At 38.8% G+C, this 18,939-nt stretch overlaps 1 protein-coding gene across 14 annotated transcripts in view; it reads left to right on the top strand.

Moving 5' to 3' along the window:
* Positions 1-11,352, top strand: part of LOC139454405 (uncharacterized) — a 46,736-nt gene extending 35,384 nt beyond the window's left edge. For 4 of the 14 annotated variants that reach the window (XM_071236085.1, XM_071236080.1, XM_071236090.1 and 1 more), the window contains 6 exons: positions 710-733; positions 2,758-2,832; positions 5,338-5,543; positions 6,752-6,821; positions 8,902-9,048; positions 10,325-11,352. In XM_071236085.1, coding sequence (XP_071092186.1) covers positions 710-733; positions 2,758-2,832; positions 5,338-5,543; positions 6,752-6,821; positions 8,902-9,012 — 486 coding nt within the window. In that variant the 3' untranslated portion in view covers positions 9,013-9,048; positions 10,325-11,352. Of the gene's footprint in view, positions 1-709; positions 734-1,434; positions 1,453-2,757; positions 2,833-5,337; positions 5,544-6,751; positions 6,822-8,901; positions 9,049-10,324 lie in introns of all 14 variants that reach the window. The other 10 variants (XM_071236081.1, XM_071236091.1, XM_071236086.1 and 7 more) reach the window with 6 other exon arrangements.
* Positions 11,353-18,939: the final 7,587 nt, after the last annotated feature.

The following is an 18,939-nucleotide window of genomic DNA, read 5'->3' as shown; positions in this document are numbered from 1 at the left end:
TGTCAATATCATGTTACCATTTAAAAAGGATTTCTTTGAAAAGTAATTGCAAATTTGAAGGGTTTTTTAAAGGGTGAGTGAGTAAATATTTTTCAAAGCCGTATCAGCAGTATTGCACTACTCGCGGCAATTTTTAAAGAAATAAATGTTCAATAGTTTTTAAATTTGTTGATGATCATGTTAGAGATTTTACGAGTGCTTCGGGTGGAACCGATTTTGCACTTGCATTTTTTAACGATCTGTACTTACATTTATATGGAATCATATTAATGAAGATCTGAAATCATATGCCTGTACTTTCTCATGGAAATCTTAAGTAGCTCTGTATCTAAATCAAGAGTTACATATTGTATTATTTTCACTTTTAATATTATTACCCTTGATGTTTTATTTTTTACATCCTAGTGACTATCGTGGTGTTAAAGCATACTTATAACACTTGTCTTACAGATATGTACATGATATAATACATACATCCTGAAATGTTAACTTTAATTTCTATAACAAAAATTCTATAACAAGCAAAATACACATTTTACTCAATTAAAAACACAATGGAACAACATTTTAGTGCCTTATCATGACATAAACCCTCTAGTCATCACTTGTTTTTTCTGTACCTATACGTACAGACGTTTGTGTCTTATGCCAAGCTGCGACTCAATAGTATTAGCTGGTGTTGTATACTTGACATGGCGTGACTTTTCAGAGATACGATGACCTATCAGGGGCGGTGAGGAAATAGCGTATGATCTGGGCTTGATGTGGACACCAGTATGACTATAGTGGCATATTTGACATCTATGAGGGACCGAGCATTTCATATTCTGGGCTGGGATTTTTGTGTGAGACAGAATGTTCTTAAAATTCAACTCTTCAAAACATACAATGTTTCGTCTAATTGAAAGAACCAAACATTTGTTTGGACCAAAAATAATATTTTCGACAGTTTTCGAGATATATTTCTAGAATATCAAATGTTCCCCCCTTACATGACCTCAGTGGAAACTTTGTGCTAGTGGGTTCGGATTTTACCTTATCCCTGCAGTTTTATTGGTGCAATCTTGAACTCAGTCGAGCATCCACTATCATGTACACGTGTCAAATCTTGCCTCTCCTCCCCATGTAACCAACAATAGCCGTTTGTTCCTCGTGACCTGCTAGACAGCCTGAGATAGGTCTCCAAAGACACTTTGAACCTTAACTCCAAATTGTATACGTAACCAAACATTCATCTGATTCGCACGACCACGAGTTACAGCATAGTATTGTGATGAACCCGAGTTTCAAATAACAAAGATTTACGCGTGGTTTCCCTGTTCAATCACAAGTGCCATGGGATTGTGATCTACCCTGCATTCGTGGACGTTTCAAGGCTAATATGGGTGAACGTTGCCCTGAGTTTGGATCTTGATCAGGCTATGTCTTTTTCAGCGCACCCCGAGGGCAATGGTAGGTATTGGCGTTCAGAACTATAACTACCTTTAAGCACAAAATCAGCATCTTGGTTCTACGTTTGCACTCAAAATGCACGGTCTTCGCGTATCCTGCGAGGGCTATCAGCAAGGGGACAGTACAACGCCAAGTGGAGAAACTTTAAGACTGTGGAATTTAATATTTGACTTCCCAAAGAACCGATATCGGCACCAGGATCTGTGGGCTTAATTATCTGTGGTTATGCCTAGACTCAACATGAAAATATCAGAGGGAATAAAGGATCTATTTTATGCCAAAGAGCATTGTTATAAGGCTGATTTGTTTGTCATCCAACTTTAATTTAATGCTATATATTAATTTTCCACAGCAATATATTGAGAAACATTTAATGACAATTATCGTGTATGGTAATATTTATATATTTCAATGATAATCATGCCACACCCCATGAACAAGGAAGAGAACAGAAATATATCAGATCCGCTGAGGCATTAATGGTAACAAGATGTCGACCTTACCACGTGACATGGATGACGACAATCGTGCATTTTGAGTGTGCGCCTGGCGTTGGTATTTCTGAGCAGCACTGTCCACCCGGACAATGTCCTTTCCTGTTCTACTCATCTTGTTTATTTACTCATGTATGTCGCTTAGCAACGCTCTTTCTACAGCGCTTCTTTGTTGTTGAAAATTGCATTAAGGTGAGGTAACAAAATAAACATATATTAGGACTATTTGAAACAAATACTTCTGCATTGACATCCTTAAAGAAAACGTGTACCGTACGAACTGTGTAATATTCTCTTATTTTCAGCACGTGCTCTACGTGTCTGGCGTCATCTTTTCTATTATCACTCGTGTGATACATAACATTATTTTACTTTTTCCTATCTGGAACTCTTGTTTGCAAATAACCAATACAAACCACACATTACATACATTATGACCCCCATATTTGTTATGATGCATTTTAGAAATACTGATTTGGGTCCCCAGGCAAATTATGTTATATTTGGGAGATTGGTTAGTTCGGGTTATTTCAATATCAACGAAAACAAACTACGTTTAAGATGTTCCAATCGCTTTGCTCTCCATCTCTTAAAACTCATTCATATAAGGTAACTGTGTGAAGATCTCTCTGAATGTATCAAAATTGTGTGAAACCCTTCCCCCAAAATAAAACAAAACCTTCACACGTTGGCAAACCATAAAAAGTGAACACGTCACACGAATACACCACTAACACGCACGTGCTAAGCGAGATACATACCCGGATATCGAGTTACCCGTATGTATTTACCGTCTTCCTCCTCCCACCAGCCCCTCCCATCAGACAGGCGAGCTATTCGAGATGTGGAGGGATTCACCAAACCTAGGAACCTTCTGTCGTGGCAGGTGCGTCTTAAGGTGTTGATGATGCCAATTCTTTGGTTCGGAGTGTGCATGGGATCATCTCCACGCAACCCTGGGAGGATGGGGCTAGCATAAGGACAGAGAGGGTTGACATTGGCATTAATTACGTTGATAAGTGATTTAGGGGCAATAATGTTACCAAGTTCTGGACGTATTTCTTAATCAGTTAAAATCACATTTTCCTGAAAATTCGAAGTCCAGATTTGTTCATAATGAAATAATATTTGTTGTCACTTCAAAATTTTTGATACGATTGACTAATTTCATCATTTTGACATGCTACTTCATGTTCCGAGCTCAACCCAAACTGAAAATATGCGAAACGTACGACCAACTTAACACGGCTCCATTCTATCAGGTTTGTGTGGATAGTTTGAAAATATCAAATCACGCCTCAATGACATCCTAATCATTATAAATAAAATCTGTTCCAAATATTGTTATCACGGCACTTTGGTCCTTTCCGGACAAAAATGCACACTTCTTCTCGAGCGCTGTCTGGTACAGCGTAAACCATTGATTTACACAGGCGTATGATTTATATCACCAAGTCATATCTTCTATCTGCATCAATGCCTTCCCACTTATTATTTGCTCATACAGTGTAGGTTGTTTCTTTGTACAACAACAACAAAACACATAACAAGTAACATAGCTTCAGCGCTCATCTAATACTTCTATCTGCGCTCAGCATATAACAATAGCAGCTTGTTTTGCTTAAGCTTTACTCATCAATTTTTACTGTTATCTTTCTGTTTCAGCAAATCACACTTTAATTTCACAATGCTTGGCTACATGTTCATTATATTATGGCCTTGAAAATTATTGTTATGTTTTACATTAATATGTTTTTCATTGAACTTTCTGAATTTGCATGAATATTGCCTATCTTCTGTTGCATGCATGACAGAACACACTGAAGTACAAAGAGCAATTACAGTCGAGCCTCGATATCTGGAACCCCGTTATCTGGATTATACCGATATGTCGAATCTAAACTCCGGTCACGGCCGTCGCACTATAAATTCGAGATAAAAATACACCGCTCTATCCCAAAACTTGGACTTTACTATAGAATTTTTACTTTACTATAGAATTTCAGAGACAAATTGGTCTGTAAATTTTCTAATTCAATTTGAATGCGTATTCAAAGGTCTAAGTACAGCACGGAAGAAGGTCTAATGGAGTTCAACGGAAATCAATCTGTTCTAATTCTCTACACTGTACTGATTTGAGAGACTGAAGTCTATGATACATCTGCCCCCATAACCGAAGCCCAAAGGTGACAAATGAAGCGAATGGTATAATGAAGCAATGCCAAATACACGTTGATACTTTATTTATACTATACACCAGGTTGGGTGGTTGAGCGGTCACGCGGTTAACACGTTCGTCGAAGACACAGGTTCGATTTCCCAATTAGATACAATGTGTACACCCATTTTTGATGTCATGATATTGCTGCATATTGCTAAAAGGGCGCTAAAAACCACGTTCACGCAAGTCGGCGATGCATAGATCATATTGTTCCCTCCATGAAGTTAATTCCGTTGCCCCAGCTTACAGATGACAAAGGGGACTCCTTCCAATGGTATTGGTAAGATGACATGACACCTCCTGGTTGAGATGACTGCTTCCCGGACATTGTACAGTACTAACATATAGAGATCAAATACTGCCCAGTGTGGAGTGTGTAGTCTGCCCGTACATCCCCGAGTCTGTGTACGAGCTTCTGTGTACGAACATATAATAGAAGGGTCGACCAGATTTTGTTTGCTGAGGTTCAAAAAATTACTTCCAATTACTTTGGTATTGAGAATTCTGTGTCCTCTTCCCACCGACAATCTATAGCATGGTTCTCGCATGCAATGTAGCTAGCTTAGAAGTTTTCTCAATTTGTTTATACTGACACGTGTATTCCAGCTATTGACTTTCTTTGAAAGTGTCACTGTGATATCAATGTTTACAAAGTAATTTGAGGCAAAGGTTTGTACTATAATGACTGAAACATGAGAGCTTAACGTGTAGACTTCATCAGATAAGGTCAGTCTTGATAATACATACAAGATTATTAACGGATTACGAAAGGTTTGAATCATTGTAAAATCAAATGTGCTCAAAGTCTGAAGTGTGTGAAGATCCGGGTGGAATAGGTCTTCAGCAACCCATATGCATGTCAATATGCAACCCAAGGCGACTCTGCTTGTCGTAAGAGGCGACTAACGAGGTCGGGTGGACGGGCTCGCTGACTTGGTTGATGCATGTCATCGTATCCCAATTTAGTGGATCGATGCTATTGATGTCAATCACTGGATTGTCTGGTATAGACTCGATTATTTACAGACCGCCGTCATATTTGGAATTTTGCTGAGTGCGGCGTTAAACAACAAACAAACAAACAGTGGACTCTGCTTTTCGCTGAGATTATAATAATGGAAAGGATTTTGTCGCCACAATTCCTTATTAAGTAACCAATAATCTCCACAGTACCGTCTGGAGTCCCGTATGGACCCCGCTGACCTTATCTACAAACCAGGATCGTTCTCGCGCATGCGAGAGCAGGTGCGTGACGCCCATGACAAGATGGACCGCCACCGTCAACTGCTTGACCGCTACTTGACCGACAGTGGCCCAACCCGAGACATACAGGGAAGCGTTCAGCGTAAGATGGAGGAGCTGGAGCGTCGTGACACGTATGTACCCATTACGTCACTTCCTGTTTACGCTCTGACAAAAGTTACCTCCCTTGCAGTTTTGTTTCATGTTAAATTTAGATACAATCTGTAATATTCGACATGAATCCATTGGTGTATTTTCCCATTGAAGACTGAACTGAATATCAGCGTATATGTATACTTGTATTATAATTGTTTGTGCTCAAGGGAGGTAACTAAGATACAATCATGTTTAGCCAAACGAGTTTTGAATTCAGATTTTGAACATAAAACTGAATTAAATGTTAAAAAGAAATATTCTTTTGTAAATTCACCGCTCGCGTTAATGTTGAGAACAGAGTATACTATTTCACTATCACGAGATAAGATACCGAAATTCGTTTGTATAAACAATGTGCATGCTCTTTTCTGGTTTTGCATTGACCTTTCGCCTGTGTCGTGCATGCTTTACCTATTATGCTTGTAAAATTTTCTTATTTATAATTTGGAATTCATATATATTAAATCACTATTGTAAATTCAGTTAAATGTTTTTTGTCTTGCATGCTTATATGGAAAAAAATATTTCAAATAAGATCAAGTTTTGAGAATTTCTGAAAGTCTTTGCCTTAGTAAGTAGCTTGTAGTCTCTTACTTTTTCCGTTCAAAGAATATTTTTCACCTCCTCTCTATACCTCTCGCACCAGTCTCCACACTTTTTGCAAGTCTATACATTGAGTTTTCACTTGTTTCAGTTCAAGGCTAGTAATATCGTTATTGTTTGGTTAACTTTTATTCCTAACCCACACTAGAAAACGTTCTTCACGTTCACATTACTAACTCAAGGATTCTACTTTAACGATGTTGAAGCTGTACTAAATGTTGATTAATCGTAATTTGTTATAAGATTAAACTTTGCTTTACTTATCGTTTACATTTTCAAGTATTTCATGTTTCGCCTAGCAGACTTAAACGCGCTTATCAATATGTTTGCAACTCACCTTGAACTAGAACAAACACGTAAGCGCAGCCGTTAAGCACAAGGTTTTTTGTGACTTAACCGGTTCTCAGTTTCCCTTTGCTGTGTGCTTAACCTATGCTTATGTTGAGAGCTTCCGAAACGTTTCATGAAGAAACGTTGCTTTTGCGGAAAGCAAGCCTAACTCTCGGCGGCATACAGTGTTGAGGTCATATGGCAATGGTGCATCGTGCTTTCAGAATGTTTTAATTTTTTTCTGACTTTTAAGTTCTTACAGGGGCCCGGTGAGTGTCAACAGCGATCGCCTGTCGGTATACAAATCCCCTCCCCGTGTGGTCGTAAGTTTTGCTTCTAGTTCAACTAACCTGGCACACTAAACACTCAATACAGTGAAACCTCGTTATTCCGTGCGGGAGCGTTCCCCCTGAAATCATCAGGATTTACGAATTTCCACATTAACGAATCGTTGATGCGTAGCAAGACACTTAGTTTTATACACATCAGCGTTCACTGCAGTCACAGGGTCCGGACTAGCGAGGTCTCACTGTATCACAATATGCTTTATTGAAATATGTAAGTGAAAGGTTACGTTAATGATCTACACCTCCGATCAACCAAGATTTAGATTTTCTTTCATCCCATATTACGAATTTTGGAATATTTTGAGTACGTTTTTTTTAAATACCTTTCATAGTTATTTTGTCTAGATTGTCATACTTACTTATTCACAGTTTTCAAATTGGTAAACCAATGTTTTATATATAATTTAGACACATTATACATTTATATGGATTATTTGCATTGAGAAGAGGTAAGGACTGCATGTGAATCTATAACTGTGTGTGTGGATTAACAATTGATAGCGACATCCTTTCACTTAACCGTAAGTTTTTCAAAGATTTATGATGCTATTAATTCTAAGAACAAATCGCAGATCACATATGTTTATGGTGCACACAACCAAACACAATCCGAATACTTATTTCGATATATACCCTTATTTTTATTCCCACTATCAGTTTGACCATTTCCAATATCCATAGTAGACGCTTCCCCTTAATAAACAATTCTTGTCATGGAAATAGCGTTAACATTCTTCCAAGTAAAACAGGAGTCTAAAGGAATATTGGAACTTTGTCGAAATTTTTTTGTCCATCGTAGCCAAGGAAAGAAAATAAAGACAACATTCTTTTTAATTCAAAAAGTGAGTGAGTATGGTTTTACGCCGCTTTTAGCAATATTCCAGCAATATCACGGCGGGGGACACCAGAAATGGGCTTCACACATTGTACCCATGTCGGGAATCGAACCCGGGTCTTCGGCGTGACGAGCGAACGCTTAACCACTAGGCTACCCGGCCACCCCTCAATTCAAAGAAATCAAAGGGGTGGATGCTATCGACGTAAAACCACCTCCTAGTCGTGATATCGGGGTGGGATACCCAAGTGGTAATAACAGTGTCACGCACGAGCCCAGGGTTCGATTCCCAACATGACATCAACGAATCCCATTCTTGGTATTCCGGGAACAAAAACGATTGTCAAACTTGGGGAATATTTTGCATTTTGCATTTTTACTGATGCCCATAAAATTATATATATTTATTTGGAAGGGGTTCCGAGTTAAACTCGAGGGATAGATCAGTGTCCATTGTAAATCAAGCCTATCGTTATGTATGCCGGATAACACCTATCTTGACGACCATGACAAGTATTGTATGATATACACACTATCCTGTTTGCAGTTGGGCGTGGCACTTTAGTTTACAATATATATATATATATTGACTGTTGTGATATAAACAATATAAATATGTATCGTTTGGAGAGTTTTAGCGCCTGGGGTAGTGCACATATATACATTAGCATTTGTGCTTTCCACCAACTATTAAATATTCAACGTTTGACAAGAAGTAAACTTCAGTATGTACATTTATCAAAACGTTGTTTGGAATCTATCAAACTTATTGCATGCTGTGGTTTCATGTCAATTTTGTTAAATGCTTTAAATATTCTACTGTTTCCTAACGAGTTCATCACATAGTACTGTTACAGTAACATTCTTTATTGTTTTAACCGTTGTTGCTTCTTGAGTTCAGCCCAGTTTTTTGCACTAACGTCAGCTTTCTGCAATTAAATCTACGAGTATCAAACAAATCAGGGAACTGAACTAGGGCACAACAAAGGGTTACAAAAACTACCGTCATCCACTGTCATCTCAAGGACTTTCCTCATATTTCCTTAAAGCCTTTACAACTTTCCACCAGCGGTGTGATTTTGTTTTTGTAACATATTCTTTACAAATATGCATGGGTTCCATAAACGTCCTTGACATTGACAGTTGATTTCCGAGTTTCTGGAACATGTTATGACGTCATCAAAAGGATATGACGTCACATATTGTGCTATACCTTGACAGAGCCAATACGGTATGCCCCCAAAACAGCCCGTCTCCGAACTGAGGAGGAGATTGAGGCGCACAGTGTGTAGGAGCAGAGGCGAGCCCAACTATTACAGAGACCGGGAGTAAAGTCGCGTGCAACACGTGTCTAGTCCCCTCGGGAGGGTAGGTATCCATGGCAACGGACGGGCTTGCAGTGAAAAAGACCTTACCAGTGGTGTCCCTCCAAATATACAAACCTTTGCACCCACCGGTTTCCCGCAACATTTTGCACAATGAGTGCTCCCCTGTACAGATAGATATCAAATCCGTATTTGTGTACTGATATAGGACCCCGTGGGGAATCCGGGTTAGACTAGTCCCCCAGCAACCTCTGCTGATCGTAAAGGGGGACCAAATCGATCGGGGGGACAGGCTTGGTGACTTGGTTGATTGAGTGTTATCGTACCCCGACGGCGTGGGACGTTGTTCATAATATCAATAACTGGCTCATCTGGTCCTGACCTCCCGAATTCGAACTATTCAAATTATTTGCTACCCATCAACCCCAAACCCTGGTCACAAATTACATACGTTTCTCGCCATTGTCCTCGTGTAAGACCCTAACATACTGAATCAAATCCAGTGGTGGTTCAAAAACAAATCTGCAAATTGCTTCGCTGCTTGGTAGTGGGCAAAATGCAGTGAAGCGAATGTACAAACGACACACTGGGTATGAACAGAGACCATATATGGTCTCTGGTATGAACCGATATTATAGTTCCAAATGTTCCATTTTCATTTGACACCAAACGTTTAACTTCCGATATACGGCCGCTATGATAGCTGTCGTCAAGGTAAGCGGATTAATTAAGGCGACGGTAAGAAGTATTGGTGACTTTCATACCTGATGCGTCGTTTATTCACCCTGTTCTTATATCTATCCTAACCTGGTGACTGACACAGTTCCGCTGTTTTTTGTGCTCCCAATGCATGACGGTCCCTTGGTGTTACGAGTAATGGCCACGTGTCGCGGTCACGTGTCGTGCTGGTGGCCAATCAGTGGAGTATTTCAAATTTCTGCAGTAAGATAACTTTTTGAATCACTTCCTCACTTTCTGAATGATTATAATTTGTAAGCTGTTTTTATACTGATTGCCATATTACTTTGATAATAATTGATCGTAATGATAAGAGACCATTTGTACTATGTATATATTATCTTTGAAAGATATTGGAAAGATTATCACTTCGTATCCACCAGTAAAAAATCTGAAAAATATCATATATTGGGCCGTTGCGTTACTCAAAGGACGTATGATCGTTAAGTGAAACGGGGCTCAGTATATTACTGTTGTTAAAGATTTTGTTATATGCAAAGGAAAACCATACAGAAATTAGCATGTTCAGACGGCTTTCCCCAAATTTTATGTTTCTTATATGTCTTTACTTCCATTTTCAGAAGAAGTATTAGAGTGAAGTAGGGCATCCCAGTCAAGTCGGTGTCTGGTCCTGGAGTATGCCAGACGACGTTACAATCATTGAAGCATCGATTGGAGATTTTGTACATTTTGTTTCGATTAGAAAAGCTTTTCTTCCGGTTTTGGTACAGATATTTTAACTATCCCACGTTACGGCGTATGCTTCATGGTGACTTTGTTGAACGCATCTCACTCTGCGCTCGCATTTCAGCATCTTTTGCTGAAACAGTGTCTTACGCTGAAACAGAATCTTATGCTGAAACAGTATAAAATGAGGCCATAAAGCGCGCACTTACTGTATATGTGTATGTCCAAACTGTTGACAAAATTAAGGGATATTTCATATTTGTTATTTATTTGCATATATTTATTTAAAGGCTAATTTAAGGCATTTGGTTGTTATAACAAGTGTTATATTCGCAACAGCTTGGCATAAAAAAAGGGTTTGGAAATCAACCGAGGGAAGAAACCGATTCACGTGTGATTTAATATTCCTCACTGCCATTACGATTTTACCCCGATATATTTTCTTCCATTGTACATAAATTGATATATACCATTAATTAGTAACAGCTCAGAATAACTACCCAAAGGAAAGACAAACGACAACGGCCACACCGGAATATACTTCTTCATTGAGGGTTCATTTTGCAAGTCTGGAAATCTAAATCGCTGTGAACTTGCTCCAGTTTAAGTGGAGGCCCAAACTGGTTTCACTAAAACTTCAAACTGCCTCACAAACCAGTTTCGGTACGAGTGTGGCCACGCCTGATATTTGGCAAAGTGACGGGAGAAAACGTGCTGAAAAGACTGAAAAGCGTTTACTAAAAAGTGTTAAAGAAAATTTGAAAATATTTACTTCAGATTTTCAAGTCCATTCATTGCTGTACAGAACGGACTATGAGGCTTTAAGAGCGGTGTGTTGTTCTGTGTGTTAAAGTATATATGGTCCCTCTAGCGCCATTGTTGAAACAGCTCTTGTAATTAAAGACTTCATTAAACTACCCGCCATTCGAGTCATGTCTTTATTCCTTTCAAGGAGTTTTTGTTTGTTTGTCTGTTTGTTGTTTAACGCCGCACTCAGCAATATTCCAGTTATATAACGGCGATCTGTACCTGAAAATCTAGTGATTGACATCATGAACATCGGTCTACGCAATTGGAATACCATTCATGCATCAACCAAGTCGGCGAGCCTGACCATACGATACATTTAGTCGCCTCTAACAACAAGCGGAAGACCAATTCTGATCCGGATTTTCACGGGTTTCGAGGAGTTACTTAAGTTATCAGAAGTAGATAACCTCGTGGGGGCCATTGTTAGAATTCGACCCCACAAAACTATCGCTTGACGACAATGTGATTTAAATGGTCAGGCCCTGATTTGGTTGATTGTGTCACTGTATCCGACGGCATGAGTTTTGCATGTGTTTGTGACGGGTGTCACCGGTGAAGCAGGATACGCTCACCATTTCGCGAACACTTGTTATCAGAAAGACAGTTTATTCAGTATGAAATGTCATATGGCCAACAGTACTGTTAAGAATTGACCTTCACTTTGTGTGAGTTCATTGGAGTATGAACCTGCATAGAGTGAGGGCCAAACTGTATGAACGTCGGAGCTTGCGACGACGTTCATACAATGTTTGGCCCTCACTCTATGCAGGTTCATACTCCAATGAACTCACACAAAGTGAAAGTCAATTCTTATAATTTTTTATCACAATTTCTTTCCTCAAAGGACTTAGGCCAAGATCTAAACACAATTTTATTTAGTACGTGTGACTTCATGTTTACACTGACAGCCAAACAACAACCAGCTATATCGCGGAATAAAATAGATCCCCCAAAAGAGAGGTGACATGAGCGTATGGATGCAGAACTTGCTCTTCAGAAACATCTTACGCAACACATGTCTTCATATAATATCCCCATTAGATGAGAAAGGTCTGTAATGAACTACCTCAGTAAGTCAGTCACAATGACAGCGCGTCGTAATACATAAATTACATCAAGTACAAGACGTCAAAATGGCCGACACGATAAACGTAACGGGAGGATTTCCGAAGTTTTTAATGAACCTGTGGCGGTTACATGTGTTAGTCATAATTGATCAACTGACCGATTATTGAAAGGTGATTAAAGATGCGTCAAACAGACACCAAGGTAAATTCGTAGATTGCTGGAGGCGGTCACTGTCAGCCTAGACACAGATCGAGTCGATACTGACGATAGTTTGGATGTGCATTTTTCCGTTTGTTCATTAGGATGGGCCGTAGCGAGGAAATTCGTGAACAATCATGCAGTCAAGCTCTCTTACGTTTCTCAATGTATACTGAAATGCTGTGACCAAGATAAAAGGTTCTAAATGATCAGAAATAATGCTAATGTATGTTTTCGTGGTAGGGAATTCCCAGGGGTTTCCCCAGGAATGTGGAAGTAGTCCGTCAGTGTTTACGTCATTTCAAGAACACGGTCTCGTGAAAAACGTATGAACGTCAAATTGTGTCGTTCATACACTCATGAATGTCAATTTCGCGGTCATGTGACCGACCTCTCGTCCAATGGAAAAGTCGCATATCGTGTAAACGTCAAATTAAAAAAATATTTCAGTTTTAACATACATGAAGTCAACGTGATCTTGAACATAGCATGGTATATTTTCACCTTAGTCTTAACACATGTATTAAATACACTGCTAAAGATTTGACAACGTCTTCATTGTTGGAATTCAACAAATTGATCATTAATTGATTGTCTTTGTGTGTAATACCTAAATTAGATAGAAACTTTGATCTGCACGTTTTATTTTTTCACATATAAAAGGAACATGAAACTCGTCTTGGTTGCTACAGTTAGTACATATACAATTTACAAAATCACTATCCTTGGTTCTACGACATTTATTGACATGGAAGATTCTCAATTTACAAAGAGCTCTTAATGGAGATTTATCTTGTAATACAGTTTAAAAATTCTGGTTGCAACAATGATTTGATACCAGAATAATGCTTGAGAAAGTGTGAAGAGGAAACTTGTTGATGACAGTTTTGCTGAATTTAATCTAATAATCTTTGTATTTAAAACTAGTTTTTCATTACCGATGTCTTGTGCGATCAGTCAAAGGAAAATCCAGAATAAAATAATATGCTTCTTACACCAATTGGATAGTGATTTATAAACACTTGCATATGATGTAGTCGGTACAATGGACTCTTCTTGGGATTTGTTTATGATTATAGAAATGGTTTTGTCGCTTATATATATCATTATCATAATATCTGTCAGTGAGTTGTCTGGCCCACATTTGATTGTTTACAGGCCGCCGTGATATAGACTGCGTAAAACAACAGCCACGTTAAGAGATGTACGCTTCTGCGCGCTGTTTATGGTATACGTCTCATATTACCCTGGATCTTTAGGGATTCAAGAGTTTGCGGCAATGTCATCGTGGGATTGAATCCCATATTGTCCCCAATTATGATCCTCAGTTTATCTAAGGCGACGCATTATTGCGTCCCTTGGGTGTAACGCGATCCTATGAACGCGGGAACTGACTTGGTTCGTCAGGCCATACCGTGGGTTTCACCAGATGGTAAACGTCGAAGACCTGCTAGCTGACGTGCCAGGATATACCTGAAAAACATGACTCTACCCATTGATCAAACTGATGTGACATGCTCAAAGGGGAAATGACATCATGACTGACGGTCGGGGATTTTATGAGAGCTTCCAGCAATGCTGATTGTGCACAAAGGCGATCCTCGGGCAATTACGAATTAAATTATACAAGAATCTTATGTAAATCAATAATTCCAAAACATCAAGTAATTGTTACTAGTACGGCAGCAAAACCAGTATTTTGACATCATGTATTACAGAATCGTACAGACAAGTATCACTGACAACATAAGCTAAACACAGGTCGTATTGATCTGGAAGCCAGGTCAGGGACATAAAGTCTGTCATCATGTGCTCGCGTATGTCATACTCGGCAACGCCGTAAGCTTATGCACACCGAAGTTGACAACGACAGCTCTGTTCGACAACTGCCATTAAAACAGTACACTATTAACCCTACAGGTAGTACACTACTCAAAACAATTTAAAGAACACCCACCATTAGAAATCTGTGTTTTGAAATACCCACCAGCCATGACAGATGTCATAGTCATATGAAGAATTCGGGTGTTCTTTAACTTCTTTTGAGTAGTATATATAGGTTGACACCCCATGCTCACGGTACTATATATAACCACACAGCAAACAGTCATTCCTTACTAAATCTTAACACGGAACCACATGTTCAACATCTGTCTTGCGACGTCGACTTCAACAGCAACTACTACTACGATGCCTACACTCACGTTGCTGAAGCTACAATTGGCGTTGGTCGAGACTGAAAGCAGGCTCAACCGCGCATGTGACCAAATATATCTCCTGGACGCTAGACTGGACGACATACAACATCGCCGCGACATCGCCAACAGCAGACCCACCTTCCGATATAACCTTCTACTCCGGCAGAGGGTAACGAAGGGAATACGGAACACGTACTACGAGTACGCGTGGAAGAAGGCTGAAGAAATGGCCCTCCTCAAGTACCAGATTGGAAAGGTTGAACAAACACTTTCTTCGTAAACATGAGTTCACGTTAACTCATTCTTAATTTCAAAGGCCCTTATGAGGGCCAACAAATCCATGAAAGAAAATTTGAAAACAGATAAAATAACATATCCTTGGTTCTGTTTTAATTACTAGATTTACGTATATGTAATATAATTACATAAGGAACGGGTGTTTTTCCTTTCCACTGAATGTGGTGCCACTTCCAACAACATAAACATCAAAGGAGCCCACACGGGAAGACAACAAACGTTTGACTTTCATAAATAAGAAAGAGCCGTATTATGTTGGGTGTTTTTTGTTTTTATTTTAACAAAATGACATTTCTGACATACCCTTTTTTCCCTTTTTATTCCTTCAACCAACCGAACTTGGAACTTACATATGTTTTTACAGTGCTTAAAAGGTAGGTCTTATTGTAAATATAAATTGTCTGTCTCGATTATCCACCGTAACACATTCCATTTGGCGTAAAAGGCGTAAATTATATGAATGGACCACTGGAATTCAGTGATGACACCAGGTGTTCGCGGAAAGGGTAAGCATGTCCTAAAAAACATGTATAAGCAAGTATGCGGAATTGCTCTTTCTGATTATGTAGTAGCATCATTCATCATTTTCATAAATATCACAATAACGCATTTTCACTTATGGCTTTAAAGGTTCGTCTGAACATCTTTGAAAAAAACGTTTTCTTGTTCTTCACGAAGGAGTAGTTCGTTTAAAAACGATGCTTTTATGTAAATACATGTTAAGAATAATCGGTTTTTTTCATTACCATGATATTAACGTCAATGTGAAAATCTTTGTTAGGCAGTAACCAGGAAAACGAATGTCCCTATGAAACGTCGTCTCATATTCGTTAGTGGGAGAGTACGTTTAAACCATTCTCGGCTACATAATATCGACTGAAGCACTATGTACAGTCGAATTCCGTTGTCTCGAACTCGGATGTGTCGAGATCACAGTCCGGCCCGGGGAAATTCTTTCTGAATTTATCATTTTTTTATCCCGCATGTGTCGCATTTTCGACTGTCTCGAACTAAATCTATAGGTGCAAGGGTTGAAAATAAGTCAATGGTGAGTCTAACCTAGGTATTGTGGCAGACAGAGAAAGTGCGAACTATTACAATGTATGCATATGACTTCATGACATATGTGTTATGCTTTCCCGAAATTCACGTCAACGCCAGAGCGTAACCAGGCACGATCATTCGTCGAAAGAGATTCCATAGGGCATAAGAGGCAAAATAACGCTGAAAAATGCATGAATGGGTCACTGAAAATAAGGTGTTATAAAGAATCGAATTTAATATATTGTTTGCGTTGATGGAGGCTAATTTCTATGAATGAATGAATGGATGGATGGATGGATGGATGGATAAATAAATAAATAAATAAATAAATAAATAAATAAATAAATAAATAAATAAATAAATAAATAAATAAATAAATAAATAAATAAATAAATAAATAAATAAATAAATAAATAAATAAATAAATAAATAATGACCAACTGCACAGACTGCTTATTTATTCAGTAACAAATAAAATGTACATGTGATTCGAAATCGGTGACATCGTTCAGCGCAGTAATGCAACACAAGCCCCGCCCACTCTATTGTCAGTCAATCAGGAAACAGTAGTTCGCGAATGGGCGTGGCCCATTTTTCGGTTTATGGAAGCATAAACGCAAACATAATTGCTTGGTTAGACAATCAAATGACATGGAATCACTTGCAATTTATTTATTGACTGACATTATTGCACAGGTTAAAGGTTACCTTTATAATGTTGAATTTGCTGCAATAAACCTGTCATCTGCGGTGACAAAATTTAAAACCGACCCATGACAACACATGTGGATATAATATAACTCCCTCGGCTAACACGTGAGTTTAATTAATTAAACAAGCCGTCTATCAAAGACAAAGGCTGTGTGGGGCTTATGGCATTATGCAGAAATCGGTCAGGCTTCAACCAGACTACCTGGTAGTTATTTAGACTACCCGCTTGGACGTAACAATATACGCTTGATCAACTTATATTGACGCTAATTAAGTATAAAAACATGCTATAGTGTTAATCCGTTCCGTAATCTTAATTATCTAGTTAAAGATGGTTGTCTGGTAGTTGTAGTCAATTAACGTCAATTATGGTAACAATGCGCGCAGCACAACAAACATTGTCCCACGCTGACACAGAGTGTTTCACAGCGCTCGTTAAAGTAGAAGCTAAACATGCCATTAGCACCCTTTCAAGTGATGCAGATAAATACTTCAGGTCAGCCTCCTCATCTCATTCCCACCATGGCACTCGTCTACTCCTTCAACCGCGACATGCTACAAAACGACCTCTACGACTGCGAAGAAAAGTTCCTGCGAGCCCGCGACCAGGTCATTCTTCTGTCACAGAGAATGAAAGACGTCAACCACCGTTATGAAAGCGCCAAAACTAATGGTCAGCGAGCGTTCGTCCTTCACCTTCGACTGAGGAAGGTCATCCTGGAGGGGATGATGGGCGTGTACATGGAGTACCTGGACAGGAAGGCTAAAGACATGGTGCGCCTCCGGTTCAGCCTTGTGGAGATAGAAGAAGCACAACGGAATGCGGAAGGACGCCTTGAAGAGAGCGAGATGGAATTGTAAATTGAAAAAAAGTGGGCTTCCAAAGGCTCTTATAAGAGCCAACAATTTATCCTGAAAGAAAACTTGAAACATGTTTGTTTGTTGTTTAATGCCGCACTCAGCAATATTCCAGCTATATAACTGCGGTCTGTAAATAATCGAGTCTGGACCAGACAATCCAGTGATTGACTTTATGAGCATCGATCTACGCAGCTGGTACACGATGACATGCATCGACAAAGTCAGCGAGCCTGACATCACGATCCCGTTAGTCGCCTCTTACGACAAGCATGGGTTGCTGAAGACCAATTCTGACCCGGACCTTCAAGGGTATAAACATGATTATGTACTCATATGATCAGAGACCATATATAGGTATGTGGTCTCTAATAAGATGAAACGCTACGCTGTAGGTACATCTAGGGAGATGAATGCGACGTTTCGGTGTAGACACTGTCGCCGTTATCAAGCAAGGTATCACATCTCCCGTGTTCCTCTCCTGAACTGTTTAAGAATATCATCTGGTCAAATACTGATACATATTTTCATGTAATGTAATTCTAGATTTTTTTACTCAATTTAAATCCATAGTTATTTTTTAAACCAACTTGTATTCATAAACATATAAACAAACCAAAAATCTGCCACTTCACTATACTTTTCAAATATTGTCGTAGATGGGTTATACATAATTACATAATTGTAAGAAATTAAAAATATCCTATTTAATATTAATACGTCAGTGCTTACAAATGTGCATCTGTATCAATTTCATTTGTAATTCAAAATCCTTAATTCTATTTTAAACCAACGCTTACAGATAATTAAATTAGATTATTTTATTCCTTTCAACAGCCAGTTGGTTTTAATTAAGACTAATTGATTCAACGTAACAATATATGCTTGATCACTTGTATACTGACGTTAATGATTTAAACAATGCATTGGTATTAATCCGTCCAATAAAGATAACCTCTCTTGGTACGGGGTTTCGTCTGTGAAACTATGGCATTAGATGACGCAAAATCATTGAAGCCTATCAGCCAAACAGTCATGTATTACATCGAAACTTGGCGCTGAATGAAAACCCATGGATCCATTTCTGGTATTTAAAAGACACCCGACAAGCCTCCTATTGCCAACACTTTCAATAGAGAACACCGACACGTTATGGTAACTATACATGTCTGAATTTAAATATTTACGAACTGCAGCATTTATGTTTCAGGTGGTTATAGTTTAAAGATAATGAATAAATTTATATCCTTATGTGTTTATAACAGTTACAATGCACAGCTAACACGTCATTATAATCATTTGTCATATATATGTGTGCTTATGTA

The sequence above is a fragment of the Haliotis cracherodii genome, unplaced genomic scaffold, assembly GCF_022045235.1.
Source record: "Haliotis cracherodii isolate W230 unplaced genomic scaffold, xgHalCrac1.p SCAF_10, whole genome shotgun sequence".
NCBI classification, from domain to species: Eukaryota; Metazoa; Mollusca; class Gastropoda; order Lepetellida; family Haliotidae; genus Haliotis; species Haliotis cracherodii.
Note: the sequence above shows the minus strand (reverse complement) of the source record. Positions and strands in the feature narration are given on the sequence as shown.